This window comes from Mesoplodon densirostris, chromosome 4 (assembly GCF_025265405.1).
Source record: "Mesoplodon densirostris isolate mMesDen1 chromosome 4, mMesDen1 primary haplotype, whole genome shotgun sequence".
NCBI lineage: Eukaryota > Metazoa > Chordata > Mammalia > Artiodactyla > Ziphiidae > Mesoplodon > Mesoplodon densirostris.
Window position 1 is genome coordinate 13,797,067 of NC_082664.1, and position 24,097 is coordinate 13,821,163.

The following is a 24,097-nucleotide window of genomic DNA, read 5'->3' on the forward strand; positions in this document are numbered from 1 at the left end:
TACATGGTGCTATGTAATAAAATGCTCATGAATGTCATGAAAATGCTTATGTATGCTCATATGAGCATCTGCATTTATGGGGAGAATTTTTTTTTAATTTATTGAAGTATAGTTGATTTATATATTGTATTAATTTCTACTGTACAGCAAAGTGATTCAGTTATATATATATTATTTTTTGTATTCCTTTCCATTATGGTTTAGTACAGGATATTGAATATAGTTCCCTTGTGTTATACAGTAGGACCTTGTTCTTTATCCATTCTATATGTAATAGTTTGCATCTGCTAATCCCAGACTCACAGTCCATCCCTCCCCCACCCCCCCTTGGTGAACACAAGTCTGTTCTCTATATGAGTTGGTTTCTGTTTCATAGGTAAGTTCATTTGTGTCATATTTTAGATTACACATATAAATATCATATGGTTATTTGTCTTTCTCTTTCTTGTCTTTATTGTCTTTTTTCTTCATTTAGTATGATAATATCTAGGTCCATCCAGGTTGCTGCAAATGACATTATTTCATTCTTTTTTATGGCTGAGTAGTATTCCACTATATATATCTCTACATCTATATATCTATATCTATATATATATAAACACACATACATACATACATACATACCACATCTTCTTATTGCCTTTATGGGGAGAATTTAATAATTTCTATTATTCTTACCATCATTGCTCCACACTTATGGAAATTGAAAGCTAGAAGTAACCTTAAAGATCTTCTCATCGGAATTAGAAAACTGAGGCCCAAGGAGGTTAAGTGTCTTATCCTAGGCCACCAGTTTATTGGCTGAACCACAATTAGGGTTCAACAATTCCAGCACTGGTGCTGTGCCCTTCCCCCCATACAGACACCATTATCTTCATGGCCTAACATGGGGGTCATCTATAGGGATGGAGCATTCTGGAGTTGGGCAGTGCATAATCCAGCATCTTTGTCCCTGATCTCTCCAGGGTTTTTAGTTTAAAGGAGGTAACACTATAAAACGAATGACTGTGACATGGATAAAGGTAAGTAACATAGAGTAGGTATAAATATTGTCCAATGAATAGACTCCACTGCATATTTTATAAGTTTATGTTATGTATGTAGGTGAAGGTACAGGGTTCAGGGGGAAAGCTTTATATTTAGAGGACGGGAGGAGTCAGTATCTTATTTAATCCTTACAACAACCTTAGAAGTTATTATCATTCCTATTTTACAGGTGAAGAAAAGGAGGTAGAGAGGTTTAGAAACTTGCAAATATCACATTGCTACTAACAGGCAGGACCTGGACTCACAATCCAACACCCACATCCTTGACCACTATGATAACGTATCTCAACCTTTTGTGATTTGCAACCTCCCATTAGGAATTTTCTTAAATTGTATCACCATTTGCACATGGCATATGATTAAGTGATTATAAATTAAGGTATTTATTTACTACTGTGATGGTTAGTTTTGCGTCAATTTGGCTAGGCTATGGTACCCAGTTATTCAGTCAAACCCTAATCTAGGTGTTGCTGTGAGGGTATTTTGTAGAGTGATTAACGTCTACAATTTGTTGACTTTAGGTAAAAGAGATTATCCTCAGTAATCTGGGTGAGCCTCATCCAAGTCAGTGGAAAGGCCTTAACACCAAACCTGAGGGTTCCCTGAGGAAGAAATTCTGTGGATTGCAGTGTCAGCTCCTGCCCGAGTTTCCAGCCTGCTGCTGACCTGCCCTACGTACCTCCAGACTTGCCTAGCCAGATCCCACTACGGTATAAACAAATTCCTCGAAATCTCTTTCTCCCTGTAGATGTATCCTACTGGTTGTTTCTCTGGTAGAACCCTAATACAACTCAACTGTTATTTAAGATTATATTAAAAAGTTCATTTAAACATAATTATTAATATTAGTTGTATATATAATTTAAAATCTTTTTGCCATTTAATAAACCCCGCTATTTAATGTACCTTAAAAAGATATTATAAAATAAAGTATGGTTTTTTTTTCCCACAAATTACTTCATGTTTGGTTTGGGGATCGAATAAGTAATAACATGTGAATACACTTAAAGATGTCTGTGTCAAAAGTAGACATAATTGCTGTCATGCCCATATGCTTGAAATTATTGCATCTTACTTTTTAGAAAAAAACAATTGCTCTGTTTTTATAATTTTCCAGGTTTTTTTTTGTAAATGATGAAAGCCTCAGGCTGTTCTCTGCAAGCACTTCTTTGTATTTGACGTGGTAGGGGAGGAAGGTTCCAACTTCTGTCTGAATAGATGGGTATAATTCAAAATGCTGTACGTTGCAGGTTTGGTGAGATTTCTGATAATATTAAGCATGTGAACCTGCCAAAATGGTAGCCAGTAGCCACATGTGGGTAATGCTGCCAAAAACTCAGCCTCTGTGCACTGGTGCCGAATCAAATCTCAGAGACAGAGTTTTGGGTGAAGTAGAAAAGGATAGCTTTGTTGTTTTGCCAGGCAAAAGGGGACACAGTAGGCTCCTGCCCTCCAAAACTGTGTGTCCCAACCCGGGAGGATGTGGTGAGGAGTTTTATAGCAATGGTTCAAAGGTGGGGTTGCTGATAAGATTAGGGTGTGTGCAGGAACTGCACTCCTTTCATCTGGTCTCAGGTCATCTCTTGATGAGCTTTTCTGGTTCCTTTAATCTGGCCTCAGGTTGTCTTCTGTGGAATGAAGAATCCTGACATCTTCCATTTGTTAGGGGTTTTAGATCTATAAGGAGCTTAAAGATATTGTTATGTGCATCCCTTGAAGAACCAGGATCCTGCCCCAAGGCTGCACTATTGTTTCTTGGCTGTTCTTCCCTTGCCTCTGTATCCCCTCCCTTCCCTGATTAGCAACTGTTTGAATCTGCCCTTTGGGACTCGGAAGATCATAGAAGCTGGGGTCTGTTCCTTACACAGAAAGGCTTCTGTGCCCAGGAGCCCCATAGGGTCCTGCTCGGTTTCAGTACTAAGGCCTGGAAATGTGGCTAGTGGGACTGAGGAACTGAATTTTAAACCTTACTTAATTTTAACTAAAGTTTAAAAATACTCGATTTATTTTTGGAAAAAAGGTAAGTATATTTCAAGTAACTTTAGTATGTGAATCTACTTTTTCAACTGTAAACTTAGTGAAGCCTAAATACCCATCAGGTATTTCCAATGAAAATTCAGCATCCAAATAGAAATTTACACTAAAGGTAAAATACACATCACAGTTTGAACTTAGTATGAGAAAAAAGTAATTCAAAATATCTCATTCATTTTATATTGACGACATCGCATTACACTGTTGACTGAAGTAAAGAGGCAAAATGTAAAAGTTGTGAGTTAAGTTCTGTTCTGGGACCTTACTGAGGGCTATAGCTTAGGAGACAGCCTCTCGGATAGCTCTGAGGAACTGCTCCATAGAGGTCAGGGAGGAGCCAGGAATACATACGACCTTTTTTGCTGTGAAAAACATTTGTCGTCAAGCATGAAAAGGTTACTGCTAATCACAAAGAACAGACATCACAATGATTTTAGTGCTTTTCTACATTTGGGAAGATGTTAGAATCTCGGGGTCACTGAAATTTTTCCTTAGCTATGTTTATTTTTCCAGGGGCCAGTGTATCCAAAGCACAGAATGGTTTCTGTTTTTCTCCTTCCTGAATTCCCCTCAGGGTGCACTGTCCGTGAGCCACTGCAGTGGCTAATGGCTGGAATCTTGTAGAAGTGGAACGGCAGGCAACATTTTTTTCTTAACACAACAAAATACATTATAAAAACAAATTTCAGCAGTTTCTTCAAACATTTTAAAGAAGCGGCTACCATAAATGTAAAATTACATACGCGGTTCACATTTTATTTCCAGTGGCCAGCAATGACCTAGACGGCGTGGCAAAGAGTAAAAGCCCCCCAAATGGTGGCTATCATTTGTGTGATAGGAATGGGAACTTGTGACGATTAACAGTGCTTAACAGTGAACACTGAGAATTACTCATCCTGATTATACAGTACCCCGTTTGTTTTTGTAAGCCCCTCAAGTTCTTTTTGCAACATGAAGAGCTAGAAAATAATTCTGGAGGAACAGAGGTAGCAGCTATTTTAAGGAGAGGTTTTAGACTCGTCACTACAGCCTTGGTCCCACGCCCAGAAATAGAAAACTGTGCCAAGTTTCTAGACTCCCATCTCGGTGCGTGCCCTATGGTAGCTCCCAGGACCTGCGGCCAAACCTACGGTCTTTCCCGAAAACTTCTCAATTTCTTCCCAAAGGAGAAAGGCCTGAGTCTGCGAGGCTCCGGCGCCACCGACCTCCGCGCTCCGGGTGCCCAGTTCAGCCCCAAAGGCGGCTCGAACAGCGCCCTCGCGGAGGCGGGCGCGCCGCGGGAAAGCCCCAGGCCGAAGCCGCCCGACGTCTGCAGGGAGCGGCGGCTGGACAGCGAGCCACCCGGGTAGGCGGCGGGCGGACCCAGAGCCGGAGACGCCAAGCGCCCGGCGGGCAGAGAGCAGCTCAGGGCTCAGCAGCCGGAGGCGGGCTCCACTGCCGCTTCGAATCCTGAACGGGGCTGATGACGAACACAGGGAGCGACGGACGTACACACGCCCCGCGCTCGCACGACAGTACCGTGCAGGGAGCGCGAGGGAGCCTCGGTCCGTCACCGGCGCGACCAGCGTTCCGCCTCCTCCACTCCCTGCGCTCCCGCCACCTCGGCAACCCGACGCCCGCCTACCCCAACTCCGTCCGCGGCCTCCGCCGCTGCGAGGCTCGCGGCTTCCCTCCTGTCTCTTTAAATGGTGGGGCCAACGGGCCGCCCCTGCAGCTGCTATCGGGGTGGCCCCGCGCGCCGCTATTGAGGGGCGAACCAAGATGGCGGCGGCTTTGGCTCTGTGAGGAAGACGGAAGAGGCGGCGGCAGCGGCGGAGGGAAAGGGACTCCCAGTAGCCAAGAGCGCTCGTGCGCCAGGGGGCTTTCGGAGTCTCCCGCGTAGTGGTGGCAGCTGCAGCAGGACCAGGCGCCGGTCGGCTTGGCACATTTGAAGCAGGGGAGCGGAGCGCAGTCCCCGGCTACGGTGGCAGGGCCAGGTATAAGGAAGGAAAACATGGCGGCGGCGGCCTGAGGAGGAGGCGGCGGCGGCGGCGCGGGAAGCAGCTTCACGGAGCTCATGGCGGAGGCGGGAGCAGGGCAGTGAACGGCGCCGCGAGTTCCTAGCGCGGCGGGGCGGGAGGCTGCGAAGCGCTGCGCGGCCCCCTCGGGGCGGCCGGGCTCGCCGGGCCTGGACAATAGCGCCGAGGAGCCGGAGGCGAGGAAAGGCGAGGGCCAGAGCTCGGGCCCAGCGGCGGGCCATGCGGGCGGCAGCGCGGCCCCGGGGCGGCCAGAGGCGGCAGTGAGGCCGGGGAGCCCTCCGCTCGTGGGCGTCCTCTCGCCTCGGCTCCCGCCTTCCCCGGACCCCCTTCCCGGGCGACTCCGGCGGGGCCTTTGCCCCGGACCCCGGGCGGCACGATGACCGACACCCGGCGGCGGGTGAAGGTTTACACGCTCAACGAGGACCGGCAGTGGGACGACCGGGGCACCGGGCATGTGTCGTCCGGCTACGTGGAGCGGCTGAAGGGCATGTCCCTGCTTGTCAGGGCCGAGAGCGACGGTGAGTGAACCCCTCGCGGCGGGACCCTCGCCTCGCCCCGCCCGCGCCCCTGGGCCAACTGCCCGGTCCTGGGGGGCTAGCGGCCCTCTGCCTGAGACGACGGAGGGGACGGAGGCGGCGGCTCGGGCCGCGGCGGCCGCCGCCTCGGGGTGAGACGGGCCCCCAGCCCCCCTGTCCTCCCGGAGCTGCTCTCGCTCCAAGTGTTTCTTTCTCTGAGGGCCCCGTCGCACTTGTGCGGGCACGGGCGGAGCCAGGCGCGTCTGAGCGGTGCCGCCGGGGCGTGTGCAGAGGTCGGGGGCCTGGGAGCGGGAGCCCGGACCTTGCCGTTCCTTTGCACAAGAGTGACCTTGAGAAAGCTACTGATCAAACCGATCCCCTGCCTTCGTTCACGCGTCTGTAAAGCAGGCATGAAACTTTTCTCGGAGCTAAGAAAGTTGTTAGCTGTTTCACTTTTTGGAGCATAAACATTTTGTTGTGCTTTTCTTCTTTTTTTAAAAAAAACGTATCATTGCTGCATCTTTCCGATCCTGTTGCAGGTTGGCAACCCTGGTTCTGGACCTGGCAACTCTGCACTCGGCAGAGGAAAGTGCTTCTTTGCCGTGGGAAGAGAGATTTGTGTTCCCGCAGCGTTAGTTGTCTTTTTCATTAGAAATGCAGAACTTTGTGTGTAGTTTCACTGGGTAAACGCCCTGCAAGTTTGGAATCATTTTACCCGAGCATTTTATCCGATTGCTTAACTATTTATTCATAATTTGGTTCAGCTAACAGGTGGGGAGAAGTTGGCAGAAACCTTTAAAACCTTTCGAATCTGCCCTAGTGATGCATGTGTTTCACATATTTTGAAACAGCCCTTCAAGGCTCAAAGACCAAGCTGATTGAAGATAATAAGTGTTTCACAGTTTTAAAGACTTAACTCAGTTTAGGGATTGCCACTTCCTCCGGTGGCGTACCGTGAATTTCCCTTAAAGAAAATGTTCACATCAGGTAAAACTTTTTTCAAAATAGCTCCTTCTGAATTTGAAAATCTGCCTTGTAACGATAGCCTATAATTTTATGGTAGCTAACTGTCTGAGTTTATTACGATTGTAGGTCTGTATCTAAATTATTACAAACTCATTTCAAGGACCTTTAATTGGACTTCCTACCCAGAACTCCAATTCCACGGAAAACAAATAAGACTCACCATTCTGTAACTGAAGACTGTAGGGACATTGCTTTTCAATTTGAATTGAAAGAAAAATGGTAACTTGGAATATATTGCCCACAGATTACTTTATAAGCCTCCCTAAAATAACTTAAAACTGGAGAAAGATTATTTTTCCTTGGAGGCATTTAAAGGGTTTTGAACACATTGGGTAAATTTTTCTGAGGCCTATATTATTTGTCTCTTAAAATACAAGTTTGAATGTGAAGTGTTAGTGTACTTTTCTGTATGACTATCATGTAGTAACCAACTATTCTAACTTCTATGTTTTTGCTTGTTTGGAAAACTTTTTACATAGTGAGTTGGAAAGTATAGGCTTTATAGATTCAGTTAATCATGTGTAGATTTGAGATGAATTCTTTGAAACCTCATAATAATTTGAAATAAGACATACCTTCACATCATGTGTTTAATAGGACTCATTATACAAAGTCCTTTGTTTAAAGTATTTTTAAGCATTAAGTCAGTCATATTGTCATAGGGAATCATACTCTTCTAACACAATAATATAGGAATCTGGGTTTTTTCCATTTTTATCTAATAGGGAAAGAGCTGAAATAAACTGACTGTGCCCTTGTTAAATTTATAAGTTGTTAGGAAAACTAAATCCAAAGAGTAGGCTTAGAAAATTCCAGGATACTTGTGAAATACTTTGTAAATAATCTTTAATTTGATGATTTATGGTTTTTTTTTTTTCCTAACAGGGAAACTCCAAATAGGAATAATAGTCAAAATTTATTGAGTGTCTACTGTGTGCCAGAGATTCTTCATTTGTATCCTCTGGTGTCCTCTTGGTGTAGGTACTGTTATTAGCCATATTTATAGATCAGGAAACTGAGGCTCAAAGAAGCTAAATAACTTAAGATCACATAGCTAGGTTAAAAAGCAAGGAAGATCAGTGTTCAAACTGAGGTGGGGGAGAGGTGTCAGGGATTGAATAAGACTTCTAGTCTATGACTTGAAACTAGTATTATCAATTACTTAATTAACATCATTAACTGTTAATAGTGTGTTTTAAACCCCCATATTATTGTCTACTTGTATTTGCTGCTTTATACTTAGATTCAAGGTTCATTTCAAAGAAAATGAAAACAACTTTTAGCCTAAAGATATTTAAAATTATAGTTTATCTCCAGGCCACATGTGGGAGTTTTGTATTGGCTGCTAGCTTGGATTATCCATTATTGTGTGCTTCCCTCATTTTCCATCACAGGATAATTGAGAATTTTCTTTTTATTGTGATGAGCAAAATGGAAAGTTGTTTCTGATTTTCCATAAAATGAGTCATTGATCTTGTTAGAGGAACATATACACTTATCTGAAAATCAGGAAGGAAATTTCTGAATGGAAGTATTTGTGTCTTACCTGTTACAGGGCTCATCTGTGTGGGTAAGTATGCCCTTCTCCTCTGGAGCTGAGTGCTTGGCAAATCTGTAGCTCTCCTAGCCTTGGAGGAGAGATGTCCCACTAAGTTACTGAGCCCATTTTCTGGATTGCATCCTTATTCAGTAGGTTTCTACTGGCAGATATGTTGTAGGAACATACCCTTTTTTAAAAACGAAGGTAGATTACCTCATTACCTCATAGCCATGTACCTGCAAAGTTCCATCCTCCAATAAAGATTACTTAGTATTGTTTTTTTTCTTCTCCCAGTTTATGCTGTACCTGTTAGGTTGCTGAAGTGAGGGTAATGATGTCATCCTTTACTTACTCTCTCGCTTTATGTTCAAATCATTCTACTTCTTTTCTCCATTATTATTTTTACCACCTCCACCTGCCAATTTTAGAATAGATAAAGTAAAGAAATTGGAATTTCTCCACACACTGAAGGATGTCTTTGAACATAAAATCATATCTATACTCTTTATTCTGGATTACTTTGTCAATCATCAAGAATAGTGTTCTTGGGGCTTCCCTGGTGGCCCAGTGGTTGAGAGTCCGCCTGCCGATGCAGGGGACACGGGTTCGTGCCCCGGTCCGGGAGGATCCCATATGCCGCGGAGCGGCTGGGCCCGTGAGCCATGGCCGCTGAGCCTGCGCGTCCGGAGCCTGTGCTCCGCAACGGGAGAGGCCCCAACAGTGAGAGGCCCGCGTACCGCGCAAAAAAAAAGATTTCATTTTCACTGTTATTTGAGGCATGAAGAAATGAGACATGGGGAAATGTTTTGTTCAAGGTAGTGCTGCTAGCTAATGGTAAAAACGAATCCTGTGCTTCTTCCTCTTGATAGAACTTGGCTGTAGGTAGATCTGCCTCTACTCCTACTATAAATAGAAAAGGAGGCCAACAGTTTGGGTAGGAGAGTCTGTTTTGTTTTGTTTTGGCTGCGGTGGTGAGAAATGAACAGAGATAGCATCAGCATTTTTTATGTTATTCTTACAAATCAGTAAGTAGTATATAATCTTGCATGTAGTAAGCACTCCAGATTTAGCTACCAAGAAGAACCCAGTGTCAGTACTGGGAGAAATATTTCACTTTGAAAAGTTGATTTAAATGTGCTTTTTTTTCTCTTGTGTAGACCTACTTTGTGGAAAATTAATAGGCTTAGGATAACCAAACCCTTATTTTTCATCTGTTGCATGTGATAACTTTTGAAAGTTTGAGGGCCATTGGCTACATTGGGTATAACTGATGGGGTTGGAGTGTAGTGAAGGCTTGACACAGGGGTGGGACCTATTAACATAATGCTACCAAGTTTTTTTTTCCCCAGGCCTTCATTTTAGGTTTTAAATGCCATGTGTAATCTGTGGTCCACAAAATTGGGAGGGAGGGACCTGGAACACAGACCTGCTATAGGTTTGAAACATACACTCTCCTATCATCATGAGATTTTGGACTTCCGTTAATTCATTTTGATGGTGTTTTCTTCCTACTAAGGAAACATAGTACCTAAGCTCTTGCCCTTAGCTTTGACTGTTGATAATGTCAATATACTGGAAAAGCCAGTATATTGCCAGTAAGGTTGAACTGCTTACTTAAGAGCAGCAGACCTGGGCTTCCTTGGTGGCGCAGTGGTTGAGAGTCCGCCTGCCGATGCAGGGGACACGGGTTTGTGCCCCGGTCCGGGAGGATCCCACGTGCCGTGGAGCGGCTGGGCCCGTGAGCCATGGCTGCTGGGCCTGCACGTCCGGAGCCTGTGCTCTGCAACAGGAGAGGCCACAGCAGTGAGAGGCCTGCGTACTGCAAAAAAAAAAAAAAAAGCAGCAGACCTGGAAGCTCTTCATTCTGAAATCCTTAAGTATTTATCCAAATCTGAACTAAGGTCAGGATCTAAGTTTCTTAACCCCAAAACCAGATACTCCCATATTATCCGAATCTGATTGATTGGTATTGAAAATAAAGCCATAAAATTATTTAAAGTATAATATATAATTTCTCCAGTGAAGGGAATTGATATCTTCTGAACAAGTGAATTTTCCAGCTAAGTTAAACTGTGTAACATGATTAAAAAATCTCAACAATTTTCATGGAATATTTCCTAAATACTATATATTAGAAGGTTTTTCTTAGGCAGTCTAATGAGCCTGTGTTGGTTAGCCTTTTATTTGTATGTGTTTCTGGATCATTGTTATAAGTACTAATTTTTCTACTATTCAAGATTATAGTGATGCCAGGGCAATGATATGCTGATCATGCTGTTAAAAAAAAAAGTATTGAGTGCTGGTTACGTGTTAGGTTCTGGGGTAGGCAGTTTAATATAAAATTCCAGTTAATATTCAAAAGCAACCCTAAGAGGTACTATTTTTTTCTAACCATAAGTCTTGGTGCATTGATTCTTTGATTGGATAGTTCTGGGGTCTTTTTTTTCCTGTACCCAGCCAGAAATCTACACTTTTTTTTTTTCCCAATGTAAAATCTTTCCATTGTAAAAGATTTTCATGAATTTAGTGTATGAGTATGTTTGTTAGAACTAGGAATCAAACAAGCTGTCTGCTGGCTGGATCTATACTACAGGCACTAGTTTTAAGTTCTCTGATTTCAACTCTTCAGATGAGACTTCATTCTGCACATACTAACTACCCTCCCCCTATCCCTGGAGGTGTTTGTTTTGTTTTGATAGGGATGTATTGGGGGTTTGCAGCAGGATATTAGAAAAGTTCAAGAGGAACCAAGATGTGAAGTAGGGAGGGAATGTTTTTAGTGACCTAATTGTTTATACTCATAATTGTACTGTTTGTTTTATTGTCACTTTTTCTTGCTATCTATGACAGCTTTACCTGTAGTTGTCTTGGTGATGTTATGAGTGGCGTTTCCCCTTCTTTACCATTGTCCCCCCATTTCCTGAGTGTACAGATCTCCTTTTTATCAGTATATTTGGGGCCTCTATTTGTGTCAGGATATACAGATCTCATCTAAAACTAGCATAGTATTCCACTGTATATATTAAATTCACACAGTACAGTGTTGGTGGCATGGAGTAACATTTCTCAAATTTTTTCCCCTCAGGATACCTTTATAGTACTAAAATTGAGGATCCCTAATAGCTTTTGTTTATGTTTAAATAAAAAATATCTATCGATATTTACCATATTAGAAATTAAGATAAGACTTTAAAAATCTTTTCTAAAGCAAGAATTCAGTGACAAGAATGTCACTGTTTTACATTTTTACAAATCTCTTTATAATGTCTGGTTCAGTTTTTTTTAAAGTGTTCTTTTCTGCTTCTGCATTCAGTCTGTTGCACTATCAGTGTAGACACTGTGAGAAAAATAAGAATGAAAATGGCAAATAATCTCTTAGTAATATTATGAAAATAGTTCTGATTTTTCTAGGCCTCTTGAGATCCCCACACTCTCCAGCTGGCACATACATTGTTTCTAGGTTTTTTTTGCCTTTACAAACACTGCTAATGACATCTGTATTCATATACTTGGCACCTGTATGAGGGTGTAGGATAATTTCCTAGAATTGTTGGACCAAAGAGTAGTATGTGTTTAGAAGCTTTGTAGATAAAGACAAATGACCCTCCAGAAAGGTTGTGCTGATGTTCAGTTTTGGTAATAGTAAATGAGAATTAAGGACCCTCTTTATTTTTTGAAGAAGTATATGTGCAAATATGGCCTTGCACGCCTGTCAGAATCGTGGGGATGGACTCTGACAAGCATTTGCTGTGCAGGAGTATTCTTTAGTTCACCTGAGCATGGCTGATTTTGTTAGTGGTCTGAATGATAGATTCTGCCATGACAAACTTAATTACATGTATTGATGCATTCCCCTTAGCTACATCAATCTCTTGATTTTTGTGTTTCCATATTTCCTTCCCAGTCATTCAGGTGGGAAGTGGGAAGGCCTTTCTCAAGTCTTGATATTGGGGTTTGCTATATAGGCTTGTCTTTCTCTTGTCTGTGTGAGTGTCTTTCTCAGATGTGTGAGGAGATGGTGTCATGGTGGGGGGCTGGGGGGAGAATGAATTCCTCTTGGAGGATAAAGGCATCTATTTCATTGGATAGGATGAATGTGTTTGTCAAATAAATTGGGGTGGGGGGCTGTTTTACATATGTGTTTCAGTTACTAAGATATACTGGATCTACCCATTATCAAAAGCATTGTGTTCCTCTTAATGAGAACTTTTAACTCCCTTGATGTCATTTAAGGTCTCCTATTAAGGAACATTTTCCTCATTTCTCCCCTTGTTATCTCTGCTACCATGATAAATGCCTCACACCTACAGTTGAACTCTGCATCCGCTTCCATACCCACTTATTACTGGGATGGAACCACTGTTCCCAGTACTGTAGCTATTGATAACAAATAAACTTGCTGGGGGAAGGATTGTGTAAATGCATATTAACACTCAGCCGGATATTTTTCAGTTGATTGGATAAGTGCTTATAACTTTATTCAGTAGGAACTAGGAGATGGGAGTGGGGAACCTAATAGATGGACTAGGAATAAAACTAGAAATGTGTCTTTTCATTATTATCTTACTAACCCCCCCAGTTAAAAGGCTGTTTCCCATATTCCAGCCTCTACAGCCTACTGACATCTTAGGGAACGTGGTATTTGGGGACCAGAGCTGGACTTCCTAAAGTTATATCTTAGACTAAAACCATTGGATATGGCTGAAATGGTTTCAGGAGAGATGCTTCCCCCTGACATCTTGGATGGCCCAGGAAAAAGAAAAACTTACCAGAAGCTTCTAGTATGTGTTTATTCTTGTTTTAGCCAGCACTTTGGGAGGGAACACTTCATACTTTGAATTTGTGATTGATTTTTCCTTTCTAGTCATCCTAACACTGTAACACTACCGAGAGAGTTTTGAAACAAATGCAAAAAAAAAAAGGCAAAAAAACTTGTACTCAAAAAATAATAGTTGGTGTTGGTGTTTTGTTTTAGCAGTTGCCAAGTCAGGTGTGAGGGATTTTTTGGGTTTTTTAAAAATATATATTTATTTTTGGCTGTGTTGGGTCTTCGTTGCAGTGTGCGTGCTTCTCATTGCCGTGACTTCTCTTGTTGCAGAGCACGGGCTCTAGAGCGCAGGCTCAGTAGTTGTGGTGCACAGGCTTAGTTGCTCTGCGGCATGTGGGATCTTCCCGGGCCAGGAGTTGAACCTGTGTCACCTGCATTGGCAGGCAGATACTTAACCACTGCACCACCAGGGAAGTCCCAGGTGTGTTTCTTGAAATCACAACTTGAAGTGATAGCTCCAGCCCCTATGCCGTGTGTCATTTTACCCCTTCTCTTAAACTTTAAAAAAAAAACAAAAAAAAAACTTTTGAAGTATAATACATCAAAAAGGTACACAAATCATAAGTATTCAGCTTGATGAATTTTTCACAAAATAACCAGCACAAAGAAACCACATAACCAGCACTCCGGAAGCCTGCTTCATGTCTCTATCTTCAGTCACTATCTCTCCCCTTCCCCTCAACAACCTAACTTCTAACACCATAGATTAATTTTTGCCACTTCTTGAACTTCATGTAAATGGTCTTATGGTATATACTTCTGTCTGAGGCTTCTTTCATTTATGTTTGTAAGATTCATATACATTTTTGCATTTACATATATTTGGTTCATGCATTAACATTACTGTATGATATTCCATTGTATGAATATTTACACTTTAGCTTTTTTTTTAACAGAATTCACATGCCATCTCATTTAAAGTGTATAGTTCAGTATTGTCTAGTATATTCACAGGGTTATGCAACCATCACCACAATGAGAGACCATTTTGTCCTCTAAAAGAAATCATGTACCCATTAGCAATCACTACCCATTTGTTCCCCCTTCTTCGCAGTCCTAAACAGCCACTAATCTACAGATCCTCTAAATTTGCAAATTCTGGACCATTCATATAAATGCAGTCCTAAAACATGTTGTCCTTTGTAACTGGCTTCTATAACTTATGTTTTCAAGGTTCAGTTACAGCATGGATCAGAACTTCATATCTTTTTATAGCCGAATAGTATTTCATTTATTTTACCCATTCATTAATTTTTGGACATTTGGATTGTTTCCACTTTTTTGCTATTATGAATAATGCTGCTCCGAATGTATGTGTACACAAATTTGTGTGGGCAAATGTTTTCATTTCTCTTGTATGTATCTAGGAGTGGAATTGCCCGTAACTCTCTCTTTTTGAGGAACTGCCAAATTTTTCCAAAGTGGATGTCTTTTTATATACCTACAAGAAAAATGTATGAGGGTTCCAATTTCTCCACATGGTTGCCAGCTCTTGTCATTGTCTGTCTTTGATTATAGGCTTCCTAGCTGGTGTAAAATGGTTATCTTTTTGTGGTTTTGATTCGCATTTCCCTAATGACTAAAGACGGTGAGCTTCTTTTCATGTTTATTGTCCATTTGTATATCTTTTTTGGAGAAATATCTATTCGGATCCATTGCCCATTTTTAAATTGGGTTATCTTTTTATTATTGAGTTGTAAGAGTTGTGGATGCAAGTCCCTTATCAGATATATGATTTCCAAATAATTCTGCCCATTCTGTGGGTTCTTTTCACATTCTTAATGGTATTGTTTGTAGCATAGAAGTTTTTAATTTGGATTATGTCCAGTTAGCATCATTTATCAATGATGTGTGATTTTTTTCCTTTGTGCTTTTGCGCAGTTTGACTTTTAAGGTGGCATTACTTACTCAGTTTGGTTCTATGACATTAGATCTCTTGCATCTTCTGAAATATGTTATAATAAAGTAATCCATTTGTTTCACTCTATTATTTATGTAGTTTTCTGCGGATGGATTGTTTTTGAGGACATGATACATTTCAAAGTAGGGTTTTTGGAATGTATTTTCTCATAGAAACCCGTGTTTTGAATATGATTATATGCCATGACTCATCTTTTAAAAGTTTGATCCATAATGTACTTGACATACTTTGTGATTTCATTGGGAAATAATAGGGTGCAATTTTTTTTCTAGTAATTAAACAACAAACAGTGAAAGAATATTTACAGAGATAGTTGGAAATTTTAATACTTTTAAGGGACTCTAGACATTGAGTTTGTTTGCTTGCTGCTTTTTTTTCTTATAAATATATCACTGGACAGCTCTTAGTAATTACCAAAATAAAAATTCGATGATTGTGCATAAAGAAAATTAAGGGGCACTGGAAAATTTATTTTGATTATTGTGGCAAAAGTTGGAAAAATGGGAAGAAGAGTAATCAGGCTTGCTCCAGAATGTGAGAATATTTGTCTGAACCTCAGTGAGCCAAAATAGTAAAAAGACAAGAGCCTAAAGAAATGGGGTGTTGGGAGTACAGGTGGAGAAAATAGGGAGACTGTTTAGTTACCTTAAGTACAGAAAGGATAAGAGATTTTGGGTTAAGCATTTCACCTGTGCTGTACACTGGAAAGATTCAAGTAAAGTGGGAAGCTTTCTTGTGCACAAGGTGTTTGCAAATTAAGTCACTGCAACTTGGCAAATGCTGGTATTTTACTATATATATTCAATATCACTGAGCATCATTACCAGCACATGGTAGTGAATGGTCAGTAAATTACTAACACAGGGCAGTATCATAAACTTAGTAAACAAATTTTAACATAAAGGCAAAACTAGTCAAATTTGGAAATGTTAAGAGTGCCCTTTTCTCAAGTGTCTAGCCACTATTTGGAATGGAAAAAGCAACTGTTAAATGTAATATGAGAAGAGTTGAAAGCTTTGGATGAGAGACAGCTGCAGAGAAAATGCTTTTTCTCAAGTATTTTGGGTCAGAACTTGGCTTTAAACTGGAATTGGTTGAGGAGGGGAGAGGTATACATTTAGTCTTAAAATTTGCTCTTTGTGGAGACATACAGATGGCCGACAGGCACATGAAAAGATGCTCAACGTTGCTAATTATTAGAGAAATGCAAATAAAAACTACAATGAGGTACCACCTCACAGCAGTCAGAATGGCCATGATTAAAAAGTCTACAAATAACAAATGCTGGAGAGGGTGTGGAGAAAAGGGAACCCTCCTGCACTGTTGGTGGGAATGTAAATTAGTGCAGGCGCTATGGAAGACAGTATGGAGTTTCCTCAAAAAACTAAAAACAGAGTTGCCATATGATCCTGCAATCCCACTCCTGGGCATATAGCTGGAGAAAACTAACTTGAAAGGATACATGCACCCCAGTGTGCATAGCAGCACTGTTTACAATAGCCAGGACATGGAAACAACCTGTCCATCGACAGGTGAATGGATAAAGAAGATGTGGTACCTGTATACAATGGAATACTACTAAAAAAGAATACTACTAAAAAAATACTAAAAAAGAGTGAAACAATGCCATTTGCAGCAACATGGATTGACCTAGAGATTATCATACTAAGTGAAGTAAGTCCAACAGAGAAAGACAAATACCATATGATATCACTTATATGTGGAATCTAAAATATGACACAAATGAACTTATCTGTGAAACAAACAGACTAACAGATATAGAGAACAGACTTGTGGTTGCCAAGGCGGGGAGACGGGCTAGGGGAGGGAATGAGGGAATGGATTGGGAGTTTGGGGTTAGCAGGTGCAAACTATTACAGAATGGATAAACAACAAGGTCCTGCTGTATAGTACAGGGAACTATATTCAGTATCCTGTGATTAAACCATAATGGAAAAGAATATGAAAAATGTGTGTGTATATATATGTATAACTGAATCACTTGGTTGTACAGTAAAAATTAACACAACATTGTAAATCAACTATACTTAAATAAAATACTTTTTTAAAAAAAATTTTGCTCTTTGTCACAAAGTAGTAGTTATTTTCTAATACCTTGAGTCTTATGATACTGCCGGGGAAAAACAGAAATGTGCAAATTTGCTTATTAGAAGTAAATTGATAATTTGAAGATGGAGAAGTGTGATTCCTGTATTAAGCAGAAATATAAGACTCTGAAGGTGAATCATAATTTGGGGATGTACTTGGGCAATGGATCATATCCTTGATGTTTTCAGACTTTTACCAATGAATTCTTATTTTCATTCTTGAGAGAGACCAGATTTTATTTATAATGCTTATTTGCATGTTTTAAGTTATTTCTCTAAATAATACTGTATATAAGAGATTTAATCCCAGATCATCTGGCTTCACACTGTGCTGTTTCACTACCTTCTGCTGCCCAGGAGTTGTTAGATTTCTCTTACCATCTAGTGCTCACTCTTGATGATCATGTCTGTTTTGTTAAAAGTAAACATGTATAAAGCAAGCATTTCTTAGGTTACAGGCTATTATATTTAAATTTGTATGTTTTAAAATAATATTTCCTCAACTGAACTTGTATGTGCATCAATCCTTCAGAAAAGGAAATGTGTGTGTATGTAAGGGAATACAATTTTGCTGCTTTACAGTTACATAATGGAATGTGTTTTTTTTTTCCTCTTTCCTAGGTTCTCTACTTTTAGAGTCCAAAATAAATCCTAATACTGCATACCAGAAACAACAGGTAAAATTTTGAAGATGTCCTTTATCTTGCATATTATCCTCTTGATTTGGTGATTAAATGAAAATTTGCCATCTGATTCCTTACAATGAAAATTTTGGAGTAGATTATAAGATGCTTTGCCAGTCTAATTCTAAAATCCAGTTCTCCCAATCTCTGTATGTATAAAGCAATCATTTTAAATTAAAAAAAGAAAAACTTGCTTCAAGTTAAGCTAAGTTCTAGATATTTGGCTAACTGAGCCTATTCTCAAATTTAAAACCTAAAACGACACAGTTTTCTTGTTTCTACCTAAAGAGAATTTAAAAAGTGACCACTGATGGAATAATCAGCTACTAGCACAACTAAATAGTAGAAACTCCTTCCTTCACTGTTGTAAATGCTAGTGCAGGTGGAACATTCATATCTCTATACAGCAACTCAGTATAAATACGAATCTGATTTCTTATATAGCCTGACTGGGACCTTATAATGATGTAACAGTTTTTTAAGAACTTTCAGTTTGAGTACAAATTGTACTCTTGTACCCTTCTGATGCAAGAGATATCTGAAAGTAAATCTCTCACTTAATACCTACAAGCACTGTCATCAAAATTGGTATTTAATCAGAATATACCCGTGTAGATAACACTGAGTGCTTTACAAAGCCAATGAAATCAGTATCAGTTCCCTCATTGCCCTGAAGGTGCATATACAAAATAACTTAAAGTAAAATATACTACCAACACATTTATATTTATATTACTTTATAAATAAATTATACAGTGCTTTGCTTCATCATTGACCATTAAAATACTACTAGAGGGAAGTTAGTTTTATTTTGCACATAAGATGATGCCTAAAGATTGTGGCTTGCTTGAGGTCACACAGATAGTACATAGGAAATCGGATATCTACTTCTGAATTTATTTAATGGTGATTTATTTGTCCAACAGGTATTGGTACAATACGAACTATTTTCTTGATGGTTCAGTGGTCTGTTAAATACACTTTGTTGCATTTGGTGTTCTTAAGAAAACTCTCAGGTTAGATTGCAATGGCTGGAGACTAGAGTATTATTTGGTTTGGATATTCTATACATAAATTCACATTTTGAGTTTTCAGTCAGCTGAAGAGTAAAAGCACATCCTAAGAAAAAGAAAAGATCAAGTCTATTTTGAGGATGAATGAACAAATCTATATGTCTTAACCTGTAGGCTGTTGGATGATAAGCAAGCAGGATGATTTGGTGAAAATTAGGCTCTTCAAGGAAAACAGAAGAGTAATTCCTAAAAATTTTCAAACTTATGAATTTGTCAAATGGATAATTAAGAACGTATTTCTAGCTGTGCCCTGATTTAAGCCTCCAAATGATTCTGAATATACATTGTAACAGAGTAGTTGCTTACAATTGTCTTAAACTTATCTTATTACTAATGTGATAGTGGTTTTAGACTTCTTCCAATAGATCTTACCTTATTACTGGTTTTCAAAACAGTATGATCCCATTTATTTAAAGATGAAACTGAGGCCAACTGACTAATTTCTGACATGTTGATCTTACAGTGTTAATGTAAATTATTTTGAGCTGGAACAGCTACCCAGTCTCTGGAACAGATTGCTTGCTTGGGATCTATGATCTCTTGAAGTTCTTGAAGATAATAAAAAGGGGTCTTTGAGCTCTTTTTTAAAATTCTGAGTAAGACTTGCAGGTGTATCCTCTTAGTAATGCTGCACAGCCTAATCAGAGGATTGTTTATTTACTTCTGGCTGGCATCACTTTAGTTCAGTAAGAGACTATTGGTCTCATGATTGACAGTTAAATAATTGACTGAACAGAGTAAATATGCAATTTAGCAGACAAATTTTTAAACGTGGGATCCATTTGTGTACAATAAGCGGTGTCCTTATGAGGTACTGAAAAGTATTAGAAATTACATAGATCTTTTAAGATACCTTAAAATATAGTCATGTTTCCTCCTCAATGCAGGAACTTTCATCATTTCAGTAGATGCTCAGCCAGCCTTGGCTTGGCTCCTTTCAGTTACTTATTAGATTAAATTATTTTTCTTTATATTGTGTTCACATCTGATTTCTACTCCTAATTCGTCTCTTTGGACTAGTTTGAAAAAGGCTACATGGTAGCTGTTACATTAGGCTTCGTTTTCAAATGTAACTCTCCCTAGTGCCATTTAGAAATTCTTAATATGATTCATAGATCCCTCTGGAAGAAGGCTCTTTTTTGAAATGGTTAATTGCTATGGAACAGTGTATGTGTTTATTTATAGTCAGTAATTTCAAAAAGATACCTTAGACCCTATAAATATTATACCATGCATACTGTAGAGTACAGACTATTTGTACCACAGGAAATATAAAGTGGTCTCGGTATTATAATTGTAGTGTCTTGCTGAGATTACATCTTAGTAAAAACTGTTGAACTGTTTATTAAACTTACTATCATTAAAAAACCAAAAATTGGTATGAAATGAATAAAAGGGTGGTAGGTGGTAGGAACATCTTGCTTCTTGAACTTTGGTAAAAGTTAAAAAACCTCTGTCCAGGTAAATGCTCACATATTACAAATTTAGCCAATAATTTCAAGGGTGTCATGGGCCTCAAGTGCCCCAGGTAAAGAACACCCGATACTGAAAGTTAGAGAGGAGGAGGAGCTATGTTTATTTTATTAATCTCATCCTCCTAACACGCCCTTGTTATTGAATACTCAGGACTTCCTCTTTGAGCGTTTTGACTAGAGCATAAAATGTAACTTAATGTTCAAGCAAAGGATTGACATAATGTTTAGTTTGTATCTTTTGATATATTTAGATTATGTGCTCAATTTGTAGTGCTTTTCATATATTGGTTCAGTTTCTCCTTAAGGAGAACGTTATTTTCATTTCATAGGTTGGATAAAGTGAAGTGCAAGAAGGCATTGGAAATTACTGACATCAATGTTACAAAAAGTAAAAATGAGTACTGTTCTCAATTCCCTGTTGCTTTGTTCATTTGCCTTATATTTGAAGTAGTTTGTGATAATATATGTTAATCATTCAGACTTCTTTTCTCTCAAGGACACTTTGATTGTGTGGTCTGAAGCAGAAAATTATGACTTGGCCCTTAGCTTTCAAGAAAAAGCTGGATGTGATGAAATTTGGGAGAAAATATGTCAGGTAATTTTAAAAATCAGAAAATCAACGTTTTCCTTTTAAGCATTTTGTTTTTTGCTGTGCTTTATGCTAATGCCCCCAATTTTAAATAGAGACACATTTCATATACATCTTCTAAATTCACTGCTGTCTGTGAAAAGCTTGATTTATAGGAAAGTACAGTTTATTGACATTAATCTACCCAGCCCAGGCCTTTTCTGAACTCCAGAGTTGTATATCCAGCTGCCTTTGAGAGCTCCTCCATGAGTGCTAACTAGCATCTCAAATTTAATAGTCTAAGACTGAACGGAATCTCACTGAGATTTGTTCATTCTCCTAGCTATCTCTCTCATCTCAGTAAATGCCACCCAGTTGCTGAAGCCAGAAACGTGTTTATCCATCCTTCATCTTCTATATCCATTCAGTCCCTCAATTGTAAGTCTTAAATGCATTCACTTATCTTCATTTTCATTGCTATTAGTTTACTAAGCCACCATCATTGCTTGCCTGGTTTATTGCTTTCATCCGAAATCTGTACCACAGCTGGAGTGATCTTTTTAAAAATGCAAGTCTGATCGTGTTACCCCTTGTTCAGTAACTTCTTATGGCACTTGACTATCTCTTCAACGTCATCATGCATGTTCTCAATTGATTCTGGAATTCCCTAGTGGTTCTAGTACCTCAGTCTAGTGATAAAATCTCCACAGTCTTTTGAGTATGGTCATTTTTTATGCGCTCTGATGGCTAAAGCCACTGGTTCTTGTTATGGACTTATTTAGACCATTATATACTAAGGACACTTTCTCTATCTTCATGTTTATTTTATCTGGAGAATAAATAACTTTCAGGAGATTCTTTAATTCATTGTTTCTCAAGGTGTGGTCCTCAGACCATCAGGATGAGCATGACTTGGGATCTGATAGAAATGCAAATTCTGAGACCCCCATCCCAGATCTACTGAGTCAGAAACTATGAGTAGGTACCAGTAATTCTATTTTAACAAGCCCTCTAGGTCAGATTTTCTCTGTCAAGGGCAAGATGGTAAATATTTTAGGGTTTGTGGACCATACAGTTTAACAGCTATTCTGTTCTGCTGTTGTACTGTGAAAGTAGCCATAGATAACAAATAAATGGACATCGTTCTCTTCCAGTAAAATTTTATTTACAAAAACAAGTGGTGGGCCAGGTTTGGCTCGTTTGTCAACGCCTGCTTCAGGTGATTCTGATGCACCCTGAAGTTTAAGAGTCACTGCCTTAAGAGAAGCCACAGTGCTCCTGAGGCACAGTTTCTCCTTAACTTGCAGAATTTATTTCTGCTATATAATTCTCCTCATCTGTGTTTTTCATAAATTAACCTGCCTGTTAAGCTGTCCCTTTCCTTCTTTTAACATGTGAAAAACTAACATTTGTATTTATGCTTTCTTCATGTTTTCTTTGCTTTCTGTCTCATACAGTTGTTTTTACAGCATGTTCCTCTAGATTTTTGTCATGTGGAGTTCTTCCATAGAAAGAGAAGAGATGAATGAGCTCAGGGTGGTGCTGAAAGCACCCGTTATTAAGACAAATCTTGTTCTCTTTCACCTTTCTAAGATGAACAGTCCCACCCTGGACACAATCTTTTATTAGGTCAATATTTAACTCAGACCTGGACTCAGTCTGTTACCGTCATGCCTGGCTCTCCTTTAAGATTGTCGGAGCTTTATTATACTTCTCCTTAGTCTGTAACACCATAAATTTTTCCGTCATTTTCTCTTGGGGCACAAGTAATAGTACTTGTATACTTTTCTCTACAATAACTTTCCTGGGAATCACTGCCTACTTTGTTGTTCCTTTCTGATCTTCCCCTCCCAACTTTTACATAGTTTATGTTCAAGATGTCATTTCTCAATGACTCTTATGATCCTGACTGTACTTCTCAATTAATTTCTGGATCCTGGCTTATCTTAGGGAATTTACTATATTTTGTTCTCTGAGATCTTATATGTTTCTCTATTTCTTGAACTCATCATTTTTTGATCTAGAAACAACTAAAAAATCTCCACATATTTAGTACTCTCCTTGATAGCAGTTATGTCTGGGTGCATCTCTTTTTCCTTTTTATATCTTTATGATATTCACATTCTCATTTTCTTCATATCTGTCCAGATTGACTTCTGAGATTTATCCTTTCTCATAAGGAAAGCTCTCTCTTCTAGCTTAGTCTCCTTTCCTTTTTAAATTTTCATTCTTCTATTGCTTCTCTTCTGAAAGTAAGACGGAAACATATTTGTCAGATTATTACAGTTTCACCATGTTTCCCTGAGCAGATCAAATTCCTAAACACAGGTCTTTTCGATTACCTGTTCAGCCTTCATATTTGCAAATTAACTCCAGAAGATGGCATTTTTCATTATAATAAGGGCTCTCATCCCTTATCATTGGTTTTGTAAACAAACCCCTACCATTTTTCTATAGGTAGAGCCATACCTTGAATACTAGGAGTCTAAAGCTGTGATGAGATCTTACGTAATTTTTAAAAATCCAGGGCCAACTTGAGACTATGCCAGGTAAAAGCTGTGAATGTACCTAGCCTCCTTTTAGTGGTGCTGCCCACTGGGTTAAGGTCAAGACGGTACTGCCTTGCAGCATTTTTCTAGACTTAGTCCAGGACTTCTTCCCTTCTAGTATCCATCAACATCTCTTAACCATGCTAAGCAATTTAAGTTTGTTGGTCGTTTCATATAAGGCCTAATTTCTCCATCCCTTTGCCATCCAGCTTGGCCTTTTGGGCTGGTTTAGTGGCAGTTTCTCAAGTTACAGGGCCAAGAGAGCAAAACTCATTTCATTCCAAAATACGTCTTTGGCCTTTTGTAAAAATTTTCTTTTACCTTAAAATGTATTTAATTGTGAAGACTTGTAACTTATCTTTTTATAATTAGAGCCCCTACACTGACATAAAGTTGGGGTTTATGACAAACTTTAGAGCTTCTAGGGGATTATGAGAGGTATAGGTTTGGGTGTGTAGAAAGGAGAACTTCCATGGTTTGGTTACTTAACATTAAGCAGGTATTCCTAGGGGATAGCTCTACTACACATAGGTTGCGGTTACTTTTTATGTGGTTTTATTTTTGTGTGGGTGCACTTGTTTCCCACTCAGTTTTTCTTAATCATCATTTTGGGCTACCAACCAGCATTTTCATACCAAATCAGTGACCTACTTTGGTCCTAAGCCACTTTGTAAATGCTCTTGGCCCTTGGTTTCTAAATTAGCTGATATTA

At 39.4% G+C, this 24,097-nt stretch overlaps 1 protein-coding gene across 2 annotated transcripts in view; it reads left to right on the plus strand.

Moving 5' to 3' along the window:
- The first annotated feature begins 4,602 nt into the window (after window positions 1-4,602).
- PPP4R3A (protein phosphatase 4 regulatory subunit 3A) overlaps window positions 4,603-24,097 on the plus strand; it is a 38,351-nt gene continuing 18,856 nt past the window's right edge. For both annotated transcript variants that reach the window (XM_060095721.1, XM_060095722.1), the window contains exons 1-3: window positions 4,603-5,617; window positions 17,659-17,714; window positions 20,765-20,863. In XM_060095721.1, the coding sequence (XP_059951704.1) occupies window positions 5,476-5,617; window positions 17,659-17,714; window positions 20,765-20,863 (297 nt within the window). In that variant the 5' untranslated portion in view covers window positions 4,603-5,475. The remainder of the gene's footprint in view (window positions 5,618-17,658; window positions 17,715-20,764; window positions 20,864-24,097) is intronic.